Genomic DNA, 14,034 nt, shown 5'->3' with positions numbered 1-14,034 from the left:
CGCCGTCTCCGGTTGACTGCCCTGCCGCCTGAATGGTGGACGTATTCAGGCTCCTCCTATACAGGATACTTTTCCCGCATGAGAAAAGAACGTTAGGACCAGAACAGAGACACAGTAGTTTCTAAAATCTGAATGAATTAATTCCAGATTCAGGTCTAACATTTAAAATAATGGTCAGTGTAAAATGTTTGTTTAGTGGTCATTTTTCTTGTTTGTTCTTTTCCTTTTAAATATTTATCTCCTTGTCCCATTCAGCAGCCCCTATCCCAATTCCACCATTTTACACACACAGCTTTATTAGGCTCAAAACAGTCGAAATTACTTGTGGGGAACTTCTGACACATATTAGCAAAGGTGATGTGTTTAATATTGTACAGGCCACACATTTTTTTAAAATTAATTTATTTATGGCTGTGTCAGGTCTTCGTTGCTGTGCACGGGTTTCTCATTGTTGTGGCTTCTCTTGTTGCAGAGCACGGGCTCCAGGTGCACGGGCTTCAGTAGTTGTGGCACGAGGGCTCAGCAGTTGTGGCTTGCGGGCTCTAGAGCGCAGGCTCAGTAGCTGTGGCACATGGGCCTAGTTGCTCCACGGCATGTGGGATCTTCCCGGACCGGGGCCCGAACCCGTGTCCCCTGCTGCATTGGCAGGCAGACTCCCAACCACTGCGCCACCAGGGAAGTCCCCCAGGCCACAAGTTTATTTAGCAAACATTCAGATAATTTCATCAGTTTTACATACCATATTTGCGTTTTCATACGTAAACTACCTTGATTAAAAATAGTTGAATTTCCAACATCCCCTCTGCTACTTCCTATTTCCCTTCACTGCTTAATGTTTTCTCTTTGGCACTTATTACTAACAACCTATGTAATTTACTTATCATATTTATTATCTAGCGCCCTCACTAGAGCATAACCTCAGGGAGGGCAAGGATTTGGTTCTGTTCTGTTCATGACAGTATCTCTGGTGCCTCCAGCAGACGGGTGCATAGTAGTTGCTCAATAAACATTTGTTGAAGAATGAATGATATTTGCAAAGAAAGTAAACCTATTGCTTTCATATCTGTGTGAAATTCAAGTATTTATTGGAGAGAATACTGCTATGATGTACAAACCACAGTAACTTTTGAATCAGATGTCCTAGGAATCAATCATTATATAGATGATGTAAATTTAAGAGCGACCATTAACATTATCTTATGCAAAATTACTTCTTCCCTAATAATTCTGTGTTCTTAGTATAACATTCTTGGGTAACTTTATGTGGAAATTTATGTAAGAAGTCTCCGTTTGTATTTGAAACACCTATTAAATAATATCTTTTTTCTCTCTTTTTGCTCCCTCTATGTAAGGAAGCACTTTTTTTTGTTAGGTCAATAGAACACTTGGAGCACATTCTTAATGCACATGTTCAGAATGGTAAGTAAACAGGTGTTAAAAACGTAACTGTTTCATTCCAAAGAGCCAAGTCTCTTAAATTCACATCCTGTTAAAATTTTCCTTGACAGTCCTGCCACCTAACACATTACTGTGTATTGCTATGTGCAAAGTACTGGCTGTTTTAACTGCTTGAAAAAAGGCTGTCCCCAAAGGGGGAGGGGGCTGGCACTAATTATCACCTTCTCTCCCCACCAATCAGTTTCCCACACTGATGACTATTCCTAGGTGTAAGTAAGGAGAATATTATGCATGAATTATTGATTCCCTCTGTAGTTCACAGGTAGATAAGAAGAATGGTCTGCTCAGGACTGTAATTCCTGATGGAAAAGTTAGATAGCCAAAGCCTAATAATACTGTACCCTACAAACTACTTTGTGCTTCTTCTTCTTCTCCATTTTTTTTTGTATTTATCAATAACCTAAGTTTATTTCATTTGTTTACAGAATGAATTATCTGTGTCAGTATCTGCATCAATTAAAAAAATGTTTTTATTGAAATATAGTTTATTTACAATGTTGTATTAGTTTCTGGTATACAGCAAAGTGATTCAGTTATACATATATACGTTCTTTTTCATATTCTTTTCCATTATGGTTTATTATAGGATATTATAGGATATTGAATATAGTACCCTGTGCTATACAGTAGGACCATGTTGTTTATCTATTTTATATATAGCATAGTTTGTATCTGCTAATCCCAAATGCCTAATTTATCCCTTCCCCCTTGTGCTTCTTTTGATAAACATGAGTATTCTCCATTGGCTGCTGTACCACGGGGAGTGCTGATGTCTCCTTGAAAAAAATGTTACAAATTATTGTAGAAAAATTGTCACCAGATTGCTGGTTCCATTTAATAGATAGGTGAGATTCCCTATGAATTAATCAAGAAGCTCAGTAGTAGACTAGTCAGATACTAAGATAGGAAGTTAATAAAATACTAAGTGGTGAGACTAGGTTTGGGTCCAGGTAAGGGGAGGTATCACCTTTATGTCTCTGTGATACATTCTAGAGAAGCTACTTATTACCTCTCCTGTAACACCTTGTTGCAGGTGGTATGAGGTCAAATTGCAGAAATTCTAAAATGTCTCATTTTACATGATAAGAACTTAAAATTTATTTTATATATTCATATCTTACGTTCTTCCAAAGGTGAAAAAAAACGATTTAAAGTGGCTCATTTGGAAAATATTGTCTCTAGAATACTCTATCCTTACTGAAAAAAATTGCGTTTCTTCAAGTTAGAACTTTACCCAGTTTGTCAGCAGAGGGATACATTAGGAGTTCAGGATTAACATATACACACTACCACATATAAAATAGATAACCAACAAGGACCTACTATATAGCACAGGGAACTATACTCAATATTTTGTAATAACCTATAAGGAAAAAGAATCTGAAAAGGAATATATACATCTGAATCACTTTGCTGTACACCTGAAACTAACACAATATTGTAAATCAACTATACTTCAATTAAAAAAATAAACTTTACCCAATTTGTGCATTGAGTAAGCTTCCTGGCTTCCTCTGCAGGACCTCGCTCCTAGATACAGAACCAGCTGTGTGGGTAATAATACAGCATGTGAAATGTCATGTTTACACTGCCTGTCAGCTGTTACAGAAACTTAATATCAGTGCCACAGTTTATTGTATATGGACATGTAAGGCCCAGATTTTTTGTTTGGTTGGGTTTTTTAAAAATAGTTTTTTTGTATTTTGTTTTGCTTTTTAATACTTTTTTTGTATTTCACGTTATTTAGTGGTCACATATTAGAAAACTCCATTGGGGTTGTTTCTAGTGTTTGGCTGTTATGCATAAAGCTGTCCTTGCCTCTCTTCTACACATTTTTGTGACTGTTTCTGCAGTGGAATTGCTGGGTCACACGGTAGACATACTTAGTTTAGGTAGATATTGCCAAGTAGTTTTCCAAGTGGTTTTACCAATTTATTATCCCTCCAGCAGTGTATGAGCATTCTCATTGTTTCCACATCCTCATCAACACTTGGTGTTGTCATATAAAAAAATTTTAGCCTTTCTGTTGGTTGTGTAAAGCTATCTCTGTGTAGTTTTAATCTTTCTCTCATGACTAATGACATAGTCTTTTCTTATGCTTATTGGCCATTTGTATATCCTCTCACGCAGCCCAGTTCTGATTTTTATTAAAGATAAAGGTTTTTATTAATTTTATTACATAAGATATAAGAAATAATATCTAAATAAATAGCCCAGATAGTTTTATAAGCTTAAGGAAGAGAGCAATTTGTTATATATGATGAAAGAGAAAATATAGAAGCATTCTGGTCACTGCTTTATTTTACTTGTTGTCCAGGCATCGCACTGATGATGTGGAACACATTTTTAGTTAAAAGGTTTTCTTCTGCTACGTACTTGATGGATAAGGTAAGGTAATTGTAAATTTCCTGTACCGACTTGTTTATTTGGCTCCCTTAATAATTGACTGATATAAGAAAGATTACTTACATTAAGCCTTGTTAGACTGTTTTTTATTTGACATTACATTTTATTTGTGCTCAGCTGTGCTGGCCTTTTGATGATGATGACTTGAAGAGCCCAAATCCTTGAAAGAGAGTAATGCCCTGTAAAAGCCTCTTAACCCAAGTGATTAGGACCAGGGGTCGATTCAAGCAAGGATTTGCACTTTATTTTAAATTAAAACATACAAACGCACAATTCCTCGCCAATCTTTGGATGTAGGGCCAAGGTATTTTCTCTGAATAGGGTCGATTGCAATTTTCCGTAGGTTTTCCTACATTAACCTCACCCATAAAGCATTGCCTGTGATTTCTAGATCCTGTTTCTTTAAAGCTATGATGCAATCTGAGTGCAAAATCTTTAGATTTTTATAATTTATCCCCTAGTCGTGTAGTTGTTTCCTCTGTATCTAATCCAGTAGACCTAGGAGTTAGCTACTCTCCTCCATAAATCTTTTTAAAGGGGTCAACACAGTATTCACATAAAGAACTCCCTTTTTTCCTCGTTCATATTTCATCAGTTACTTAATTACAGTATGTACAACCAGCATAAGTAGATTTGGGAACAGACCTAACAGGTAAGCCTATAACTCAACTGGTGGGAGAAGCTGCTGGCGTACTGGAGGGGAGCCTTTGGGCCTCAAGCAGTGTGGCCAGGGCCCTTGTCAGTGTGCTTTACAGGCCAGTTGAGAATGTCGGTTACAATGGCAGCAGTTAAGTGGATGTCAGGAGAACTACCACTATAATGACAACATGGTCTTTGAAATGTACAATGACAGACATTCCTAAACGGAAAACAGCACTCCAGCTCAGACCCCCTATAGGCCATGGCTCCTCTAGAAAGTGCTTTGAAATCATTGGTAACCTTTTTTTGTAAGTTGTTTCCTGTGCGCTCATCTTTCTTGCCCACTTACCTGCTTCTTTCTTGAAACGCACTCCTTTTGGCCTTTATGATATTGTTCTATTTCGCCTCTGACCACCGTCTTGAGAGACTAATAATACAAAGCCTTTTCTGTGTTTGTGTTACCGTGTACAGATGTTCAGCATTCTATACCCACTGTCCCATCTGACTCTCAAAACTCGGGGTTTAAGCAGTCCCGAACCAGGAAGCAGAGAGTTTAGGATCATTCATTCAACAAATATTTATTATAAGTGTCTCTTATGTGCCAAGAACTGTGCTAGGTTCTGTGGTTGCAGAGCTAGAAGTCACAGCCCCTGCCCTCAAAGAACCCACAATCAGAAAGATAGTAAACAGACAACAGGGTGCTCTTGGAACTCGGAAGAGGAAGTAAATGACAAGGGAAGGCTTTTGGGCTGAATTTTGGAAGATGAGTATATATGAATCAGTAAAAAGTGGGTGAGGAGAAAATGTTTCCAGCAAAAAGTCCTGGAGATGGGAGACAGCATGTTGGATTCAGAGAGCTGCAAGTAGCTTTGATTGGTTGAAGTACAGGCTATATAGAAAGGAGCAGGAAGCCAACCGTGGAGAACTTCCTGTGTGGGCTCTGGATCTGGGGTTTTCTAACATGTGTAAACTACTTAGCATAGCGCCTGGCACAGCTGGCGAGGGCGCAGTAAATGGTAGCTGTCATTTTGTCTTGAAGACATTGGGGCAGTTTTAAGCAGAGGAATGATATGTTCAGATTTGCATCTTTAAAAAACGATTCTGGCAGCAGAGTGAAGTATGTTGAAATTGGGGTTGAAGGCCATTGCAGTAATCGCAGTGAGAGGTAATGAGGCGAAGAGTCTGTTGTCCTTTTCATTTTCACTGTTTCCTGTGAATTGTCTTATCAAGTAATGTTCCTGAAGGGCAGAACCTTTATCTCCCACTTATTACCCTGTATAAAGTATACAGTTGAATCTCACTAATTGCTTACTGAATAAGGACACCAGCTGATTTTTTGAGCCAGGAATATAACTTCTGTCTGCTTTAGACGGTTCTTCCTTCTTTCTGACCATTTAAAGGTTCGTATCGTGTGTCTTCATCAACTAGCAGAATTCTTAGCTGCTGCTTATTCGTAGCCTTGAGTTTGGTTCTAGGTTTTAAGGTAGTGCAGTAATCTGATTATGCAAAGTGGGAACCAGATTTTTGGAGATTTTCTTATTTAATAGTTCAAAAATAAGTATTTTTGAATAGGATTATTTGTGAGCCCAGTATTTTTCATGATATATTTTTAAGTTCCACCACAAAATTAGTTGCGTTGTGTTATAAATGAGTAGAACCAATGTTTAATGGATGAAATTAGTACTGCCTTTATTCATAGCTGCATTTACATTTTTTAAATTTGGTTACTTTCTACTTCCTGTACCATGGTAATGCCTTTTGATTTAAATTATTAAATGCAGCATCTTATGTCCTCTTGTCTCAGGTTGGAAAAGCACCAAAGGATAGGTTATGCCGAAGGGTAAGTGAATCTCCCTTAACTAGATGTGTAGTTGTTAATTTTGCACTTTATGTAGTACCTTATTAACTGTGGGGATGAACTCTGCCTTTAACCATTTTGATGACTCATCGGGAGATAAGAAAAATGGAAAGAGAATAGTATATTAATAAGGAAACTGGTCATGAACTATGGCCAATTTTAATTTACCTTTCCAGATTATCAGATAGTATGTTGAAACTAAGTTTGCCAAGATGTCTTCAACTTTGGACTGTGGACAGGAGGATAACATGCAGCCACTGCTGCGTATTTTTGCTGTCCTTCAAATTAGAAATTTATAATGGAAGTGGATTCCATATGAGTAGTGAGTTTGATCTACCTTTATCTAATAGCTATTGTACAGATAGTCTTCAATAATGTTCCAGTCCATGGATACTGGGGCTTATATTTGAGGTCAGTGATTCACAGTGCTGGCGTTTGCTCAAAACTTTGAAATATTCTTATTACAAATATCTTAATAAATACTTGGACACAGGAACCCAGCCATTATAGGCCCTTAGGTCCTGAAAAATCTCCATTGTTGAAGAAATCGTCTGTATGCTCTTGAGAGTGGCTGTATGACTGCCGTTCATACACGTGTGTACACACACACACACACGTGCTGTATTCCTTGAGGACGAATTACTTAGGGATGTAAGGGATTTGTTGGCTCTTGGGTTAAAAAAAGACTGCATGTGAGCATAGCGGCCCCTTGGACAGGCCCCTTCAGGAAGGATTCGTTGCCCATAGCATCAGTCTGGTGTTTAGTTCACTGGCTTGGGGATCCTAGTTTTGTTCAGAGGGTTCAATTCAGTCCCTCAAAGATGCTCTGGAACCACACCAAGCTGTTTTCTTGGAACTTTTAAGATTCACACACGAGAAGAATCTTACCGCACACCGTGATGGTTTGGCTAGCAAATGCCTCAGCGAGCCAGATGTGAGCAGGATTGCCACCCCGCTGTGGTTAACCGATGACACTGCGTCTTTCCAACACAGAGAGACATTTTTTAAAAGTTGAGGGTAAAACCATCTTTTTTAAAGCCTAATTTTAAAATTAGTTGAATCTAAAGAAAGGAATTAAAGTCAAGTGCCTTGACTTTCAATTCTTACCTGTCTATTCAGTGCAGAAAGTCAGTCGAATAGGTGCGTTTTTTTTGTGTGTTCTGTTTATTTTTCTGATTAAAAACTAGCAGTTTTGCTGCCGGAGCTAATTATGTCCCTTCTTAAAAACAGGATGTGGGGATGAGCGACACAGCAATGACATCTTTCCTTGGGTGTTGCTGGGATCTTCTTCAGACTTTAATGGAGGTAAAAGAGCTGTATTTTCATTCTGAACTGTCTCTAAAGTGTCAAATATTTTGAAAGTCATTGGACTTAAGAACTATTAAAAGAGATTATTTTTCATTGATTCACGTCTAAGGTTTGACTTAAGCCTAAAAAATAGTGATGTTCCTTATTAGAATTAGATTTTATGGTTTTGTTTTTTTTTTTTACTATTATAACTTGAGGGGTGGGGAGAAATACGGGTTTGTACTTTGCTGCTGGTTGTAAGCTCATTAAGATGTTTGCAAACTATTATTTCTCCAATTCTGAACACAGTTCTCCCTTCTCAAAACACCCAGGCAGACGTCAGCCGGGATGAAATGCAAGTGCCCGTCTTGGACACGGAGGATGCCTGGCTGGCCGTGGAAGGACCGGTCTCCATAGTGGAGCTGGCGCTGGAGCAGAGGCACATCCACTACCCGCTGGTGGAGCACCATTCCGTCCTGTGCTCCCTCCTGTACGCTGTCATGAGGTTCTCTCTGAAGGCCGTGAAGCCACTCTCCCTCTTTGATAGTAAGGTAATCCTCGGAGGACTTGAGAGCCTCTCGGAGCTGAGGGTCTAGCAGGACTGTCTTATGGAAGTCGTTCAGCCCTTTGTGTGTGTCTTGTATAGGATTATTCGTCACGGCGGTCTCTGTCCCCTATTCCTTGTCAGGCTTCCTTGTTCTGGTCTACCTTAAATATTGGTGTCCCAGGGTTCTGCCCTCTCAGCCATCTGCCCTTCTCAGTCTGCACATGCTTCTTGGATACACTCCTTTTCTCCCTCTTGTGTGTCTCCAGGCCTGACCTGTCCCCAGAGTTTGGGGCATGTATTTCTACTGAACGCCTCTCTTGGCATGTGCTGTGGACTGCAGATACCTCCTTCCTAAAATCTCTCTCTACCCTCACCCGCACCTACCCTTACCTACACTTGCTGTTCCCCCCGAGTTCGCTGGCTTGGTCAGTTGATGAGTGATGTCGCTGTCTGTGCCCTGGCATAAACTAGCAACCTTGGAGACAGCTAGCTCACTTCCCTTCTTCAAGTCCCACAGTCACTGTAAGTTCATTCTTATCAGTTCTTCCTTAAATCCTTTCTGTCCGTCCCTCTCCATCACTGTAGCCTGAGCTCAGGCCTCATTGTCTCCCCTAGGGTGGTACAGCAGCCTCCAGTTTCCCTCCACCCAGTCCCATGCTGCCAGAGCTTTCTTCCCAAAACACAGATTCAGTTGTATTAGTTTCATGCCAGTACGTAAAACACAGCCTCAACTGGCTTCTCCACCCCAGCTTGTGTCAGTAAACGATGATCCCGCTCTTGCGCAGCCACGGCACCCCCGGACACCTGCAGGCTTCCCGTCGGGCTCCTGGCGCCGGGAGCTCCCCCAGGAAGACTGCGTCCTGGAAGAAGGGGGAACAGGGCGCTGCTGAGAGCTCAGTTCCTTCTCCCAAAGGCACCGTCCACTTGGGCAGCAGCGAGTCAGAGCGGGAGACCTGGCATAGTATTAATATTTCCTGCCACGGGGAAACATGGAGCCCGAAGAAGGAGGCTCCCCCACCCCATAATTTACCTTTTCTGCCGTCCATTGCTCTCTTACCTTGTGCTCTAGCCACTGTTCACTACCCTCCACCCCTCAGAGAAGGCAGACATTCTTATCATCTCTTGTCGTGTTTGTATCGTTCCATTTTCACAGGCAACTATTCTGTATGGTCAGCTCCTATTCGTTATTATTACTTAAGTGTCACCTTCGCTTCAAAGTCTTTGTCTACATTTCCTGAACTGACCACCTCTTTGCCATATCCCCATGTCTATGTGCCATGCTGGCCACATAACAGGAGCCCAATATTGTTTAATGCATTCATAAGTAAGGAGGTGATAAAGAGAAGGTACATGACAGAGGTCTGCAGAAGGGATGGGAGGGCGTGGTGAGTAGAGTCTGGGAAACCACTGGAAATCAGGAGTTGGTGAGGATGTGGACTGGGGAGAATAATACAGATCATGAAGGGATTTCCAGGAGTCAGTAACCTGAGGACACACTAGGTTCAGTGCTGAAGGAGGGGGGATTAAAATTAAGTCCAGTTTCAAGTTTGGGAGACTGGGCATGGCATTTACAAGGAAGCCCATTTACAATGGTTTGGAAGTGTTGAATCTGAGAATATATATAAGCAGAAATAGTATGTTTTAAGAAATTTATTTCAATAAGTACTTAAAAGTTTTGTTTTGTTTTGTTTTAAAGCAACCAAAATAAAGGGCCTAGCTCAGTACCCCCCTCAAAAAGGTACTTTTAGAAACCAGAACATGTCCAGAATTGGACAAACACAGTGGTTATGTTAGTCTCAACCCGGATCATGCTGGGATGGCCTGAGACAGCTGTGTGACTCTCACGTGCAAATACCAAAGCAGTGTGTTTTGGCAGGTGAAACAGAATCCCACCCCTGCCATTTACCGGCTAGTTATTTCAGTTCTCCTAGCCCGAGCGTGATTATTCTAGTGCCTACCTCATGGCTGTCGTGAGGGTTAAATGACATACTCAACATGAAGTACTTTGTGTCTGGAATGTAGTAAATAATAAATGTGCACACATATTCCCAATCCAAAGGCTCTGGTGTAGAATAGACCCTTATATCTAAGACCTCCGGGTAGAAACTGTAGAGTAACAGACTGTGGGTGAGTGTGTGGGAAAACCTTCAAACGGTGATGTCCACATGTGGTGGGTTGCCATTGGAAGTCTGGTGTCTCTCACCACTAAAGGATGAGTCGCTTCACCCTACTTGGCGGTCACACCAGCTGACCTGCAGTCACAGATTAGGTCTAGAAAGTACCTTAGGTGATATCTGGCATGACCTGAAAAAACAGCAGCCCAGGATGGTGGGGTCATTTGTCCAAGGTGACCTGTTTGGAAGGGGTGGGCCTGGGACTAGAGCCTGGGTCTTCCAGCTCTTTGCTCTGTATTACATTTCCTTCCTGGGGACTTCTGAAATCCTATTTCCTGATATTCCTTTTTGGCTCTTCGGAAACAGATCTGTTCTCTGAAACAAATGTTTTTAAGAGTTCAACAAGTGTTTTTAAGAGGATGCAGAGTATATACTATGTGTTAGTTATCAATTATTGCACAACAAATGATCCCCAAACTTAGTGGCTGAAAACAGCAAATGAGTAGCATGTGTGTGAGTCTTGTTTAGGTGGCTCTGGCCCCAGGTCTCTCGCAGGTCTGCAGCTGGGGTGTCAGCCAGGGTTGCAGTCTCACCTCTGGGCTCCACCGGGGGCGGGATTGGGGATCCACTTCCAGGCTTACACGACTACCAGCGGGATTCAGCTCCTTGCCACACGCGTGACTCCGTAGGGCAGCTCACGGCACAGCAGCCCTCCGAGTAAGTGAGAGTGATTATGAGCTCCTAGGGCAGAAGGCACAGTGCTTTTGTTACCTGATCCTGCAAGTGACCTGCCTCATCTCTGCCTAATTCTGCTCACTAGCAGTGAGTCACCAGCACCCCCTCGGGGGAATGGCATTACACAAGGCACGGGTACCAGGAGGAGGGGACCACCGCGGCCCACCCTAAAGGCTGCCTACTGCACGCTAGATAATAGTTATAAAAATTAAATGAATAGAATTAAGTGTTATTGTTCAAAGACAAAAAAGATCAAAGACTTATTCTTGATTAGATGACTTCGTTTTTAAATCTTTTTTTTCACCTTAACAACAGTTCATACTCATCAGTTTTCTCGGTCTCTTCTTTCTCTTTAGGGGAAAAACGCATTTTTCAAAGACCTAACTTCAATTCAGTTATTACCTAGTGGGGAAATGGATGCAAATTTTATTTCTGTACGACAGCAGGTAATTACAGTTATTGGGATGACCACCTCTAAGGTGTTCTTGAGAGTTAACTTCCCTTTAAATTATGTGTCTTTTTTTGATAACTATTTTAATGGAAAAGCCACAGTAATTGACAGGAAAGTCAACGATTACTTGGATTTGCATATTTTTAATGAAACATACTAACAAGATGTTGCTCTCCTTCTTTGCCCATCGCCCATCTTCAAGTTCTTATTGAAAGTCGTCAGTGCAGCTGTCCAGGCCCGACATGCAGTCACGAAGGACAAAGGCTCCTCAGAAGAGGCAATGACCACTCTTTTTGGGAAAGACCAAGATTGGCCAGTGCTGGCCCTGGATCTGGCCCATCACCTTCAAGTTAGTGAAGATGTTGTTAGGAGGCATTATGTGGGGGAACTCTACAGCTATGGAGCTGACCACTTAGGAGAAGAGGTAATGATCACCCGGTGAATGTCATTTGGGCTCAAGTTTTAAAATTGATAGCTCGAGTAAAGAATCAGTAAAGTTGCCAATAAAGCTTTTTGCTTTTCCTTCTTTTGTTAGAACTTCTAGGCACAAAACGTGAAGAGAATTAAAATAAAAAACTAATCAGATTCCTGTTTCTGGTCAATGTTTAGTGTAACTCCTGCCGTATGCCGAGCCTGTTTTATGCAGAGGGACAGAACCATAAACAAAACAGACAGGGTGCCTTCCTCAGAATCCACAGTCTACTAGTAGGAGCAGAGAAGCATGCTCAATTCTGTACTGAGTGGTAAATGCTGTGAAGAAAATTCACAAGACCATGTGAATAAAGAGAAGTATAATAGGGTGGTCAGAGGTGACATGAGAGCTGAGCCCCCAAGGATAAGAAGCAGCCCAGCCACTCAGAAAACCAGGGGGAGCATTGCTAGAGGCAGAAAGAACACGAGGTCTGAGGTCAGGGACCAGGTCACAGGAGGTCTCATAGCCCACGGTTAGTCACGACATGATTTAATATAATCCCTTCTTTTGCCTAAAGCTTGAAAATGACTCCTGTAGTCATGCTGAACTGAAAAATTAGGAGATAAGAGGCGGCCAAAGTCAGGTGATGAGAAGAAATTTGGGTTTTAAGTGCTGTTTGAATTGGGCTTTCTTTTCGTTGTATAAATGGCCATACCTCAGAAATGAAGTAGCCTCTCCTAGGCACCGAACTAGGCACGGGTGGTGCCTTTCCTAAAGGAAGCCCAGCTGTTAGCTTTTGCATGTTTGTTCGCGTTCATCTCCACAGGCCATCCTCCAGGTTCAGGACAAAGAGGTCCTGGCCTCGCAGCTGCTGGTGCTGATAGGGCAGCGGCTGGCGCACGCGGTGCTGCGCACGCAGACGAGGGAGGGGCTGGAGCTACTTGCCAGGCTGCCCCCGACGCTGTGCACCTGGCTGAAGGCCATGGTAAGTGCCGGCAGTGAGAGGAGTCAGCAGGTCACTGGATGTTTTTTCATGTGCATTTTCAATAGAGGAAAAATTTAAGTTTAATCTACTTAGTTCTGAAGAAAAGCATTTTTATTGGGAAATTACTCTCTGGCTAATGCTTAAGTTCAAGTAAGATGATTCAGTTGTATGTAACTGACGGGTTATTTTTGTGTCCCATTTGCAGAACCCCCAGGATCTTCAAAACACAGAAGTGCCAATTGCAACAACAGCTAAACTAGTAAATAAAGTAATTGAGCTTTTACCAGAAAACCACGGGCAGTATAGTTTAGCCTTACACCTCACTGAAGCTGTGGAAGCCATAGCTATTCCTCCTTTATGACACTTTATCTACTGTAAACAGTCTAAAATTGTGTGACTATAATATGAATTAGTGCATGGTTATTTTACACAGTAAGATCTGGAATTTCATGGAGGGAATATGGTTTTTTTCCTTTTGTAAAATAAATAAAAATACATTATTACTTTTAAAAAGTGCAGTCTTGGCTAAATTCCCCTCCTTTGGTTAATACTGATGATAAAATACGAACAAGTATCAATTATACTATTAATTCCTCTTGCAGATGTCTGACTGTTTATTTTTAATTCAAGCACTTAAGTAGCTTTATTGTTAAACTTTGCTATTTAAAGTTGGTTATAATTTACAGATTATGTTCTTAACATTCTATACTTCGTACTCAAAACGTTATTGTAATTAAATTTAAACGTGTTCATGTATAGTCCCCGCCAGTTATATGAGAGAAGTACACCACTTCCTTTTTAGTAAATGTTGGGAAAACGCTTTTGTTATCATGCTTGGTCCCGTACTGCGGCACTGCCCCCTGGAGCTCTGGATGCTGACAGGTTTCTTTCCCAGAGGTTATGCTGTTGCCATCAGAGGAGGATGACCCTGCCTGTGGCGGAATAATGGGTTCAAGATCATATATTCATCAGAATGGACACCAAATAGAACCCTTAACCTGCTGTACTTGCCAAAACAGAATCTAAGATGCAAGCAACACAGCAAAATTAATTAAAATGCAAGTTAAGATTTGCTTTTTGCCAAGATTCAAAGCTGTATCCACATCAGGTAATTGTAAAAATGTATTATCTTGTAAAACTTA

At 41.2% G+C, this 14,034-nt stretch overlaps 1 protein-coding gene across 1 annotated transcript in view; it reads left to right on the top strand.

Annotated features, from left to right (window-relative positions):
• The window catches only part of RAB3GAP2 (RAB3 GTPase activating non-catalytic protein subunit 2), an 87,905-nt gene extending 73,871 nt beyond the window's left edge, over positions 1-14,034 (top strand). Inside the window, exons 27-35 of the mRNA XM_029231055.1 lie at positions 1,353-1,419; positions 3,776-3,846; positions 6,308-6,343; positions 7,592-7,666; positions 7,981-8,199; positions 11,401-11,490; positions 11,698-11,919; positions 12,734-12,892; positions 13,098-14,034. Coding sequence (XP_029086888.1) covers positions 1,353-1,419; positions 3,776-3,846; positions 6,308-6,343; positions 7,592-7,666; positions 7,981-8,199; positions 11,401-11,490; positions 11,698-11,919; positions 12,734-12,892; positions 13,098-13,253 — 1,095 coding nt within the window. The 3' untranslated portion in view covers positions 13,254-14,034. The remainder of the gene's footprint in view (positions 1-1,352; positions 1,420-3,775; positions 3,847-6,307; positions 6,344-7,591; positions 7,667-7,980; positions 8,200-11,400; positions 11,491-11,697; positions 11,920-12,733; positions 12,893-13,097) is intronic.

The sequence above is a fragment of the Monodon monoceros genome, unplaced genomic scaffold (assembly GCF_005190385.1).
Source record: "Monodon monoceros isolate NGI ecotype Baffin Bay Population unplaced genomic scaffold, NGI_Narwhal_1 Super_Scaffold_18, whole genome shotgun sequence".
In the NCBI taxonomy this organism is placed as follows: Eukaryota; Metazoa; Chordata; class Mammalia; order Artiodactyla; family Monodontidae; genus Monodon; species Monodon monoceros.
Note: the sequence above shows the minus strand (reverse complement) of the source record. Positions and strands in the feature narration are given on the sequence as shown.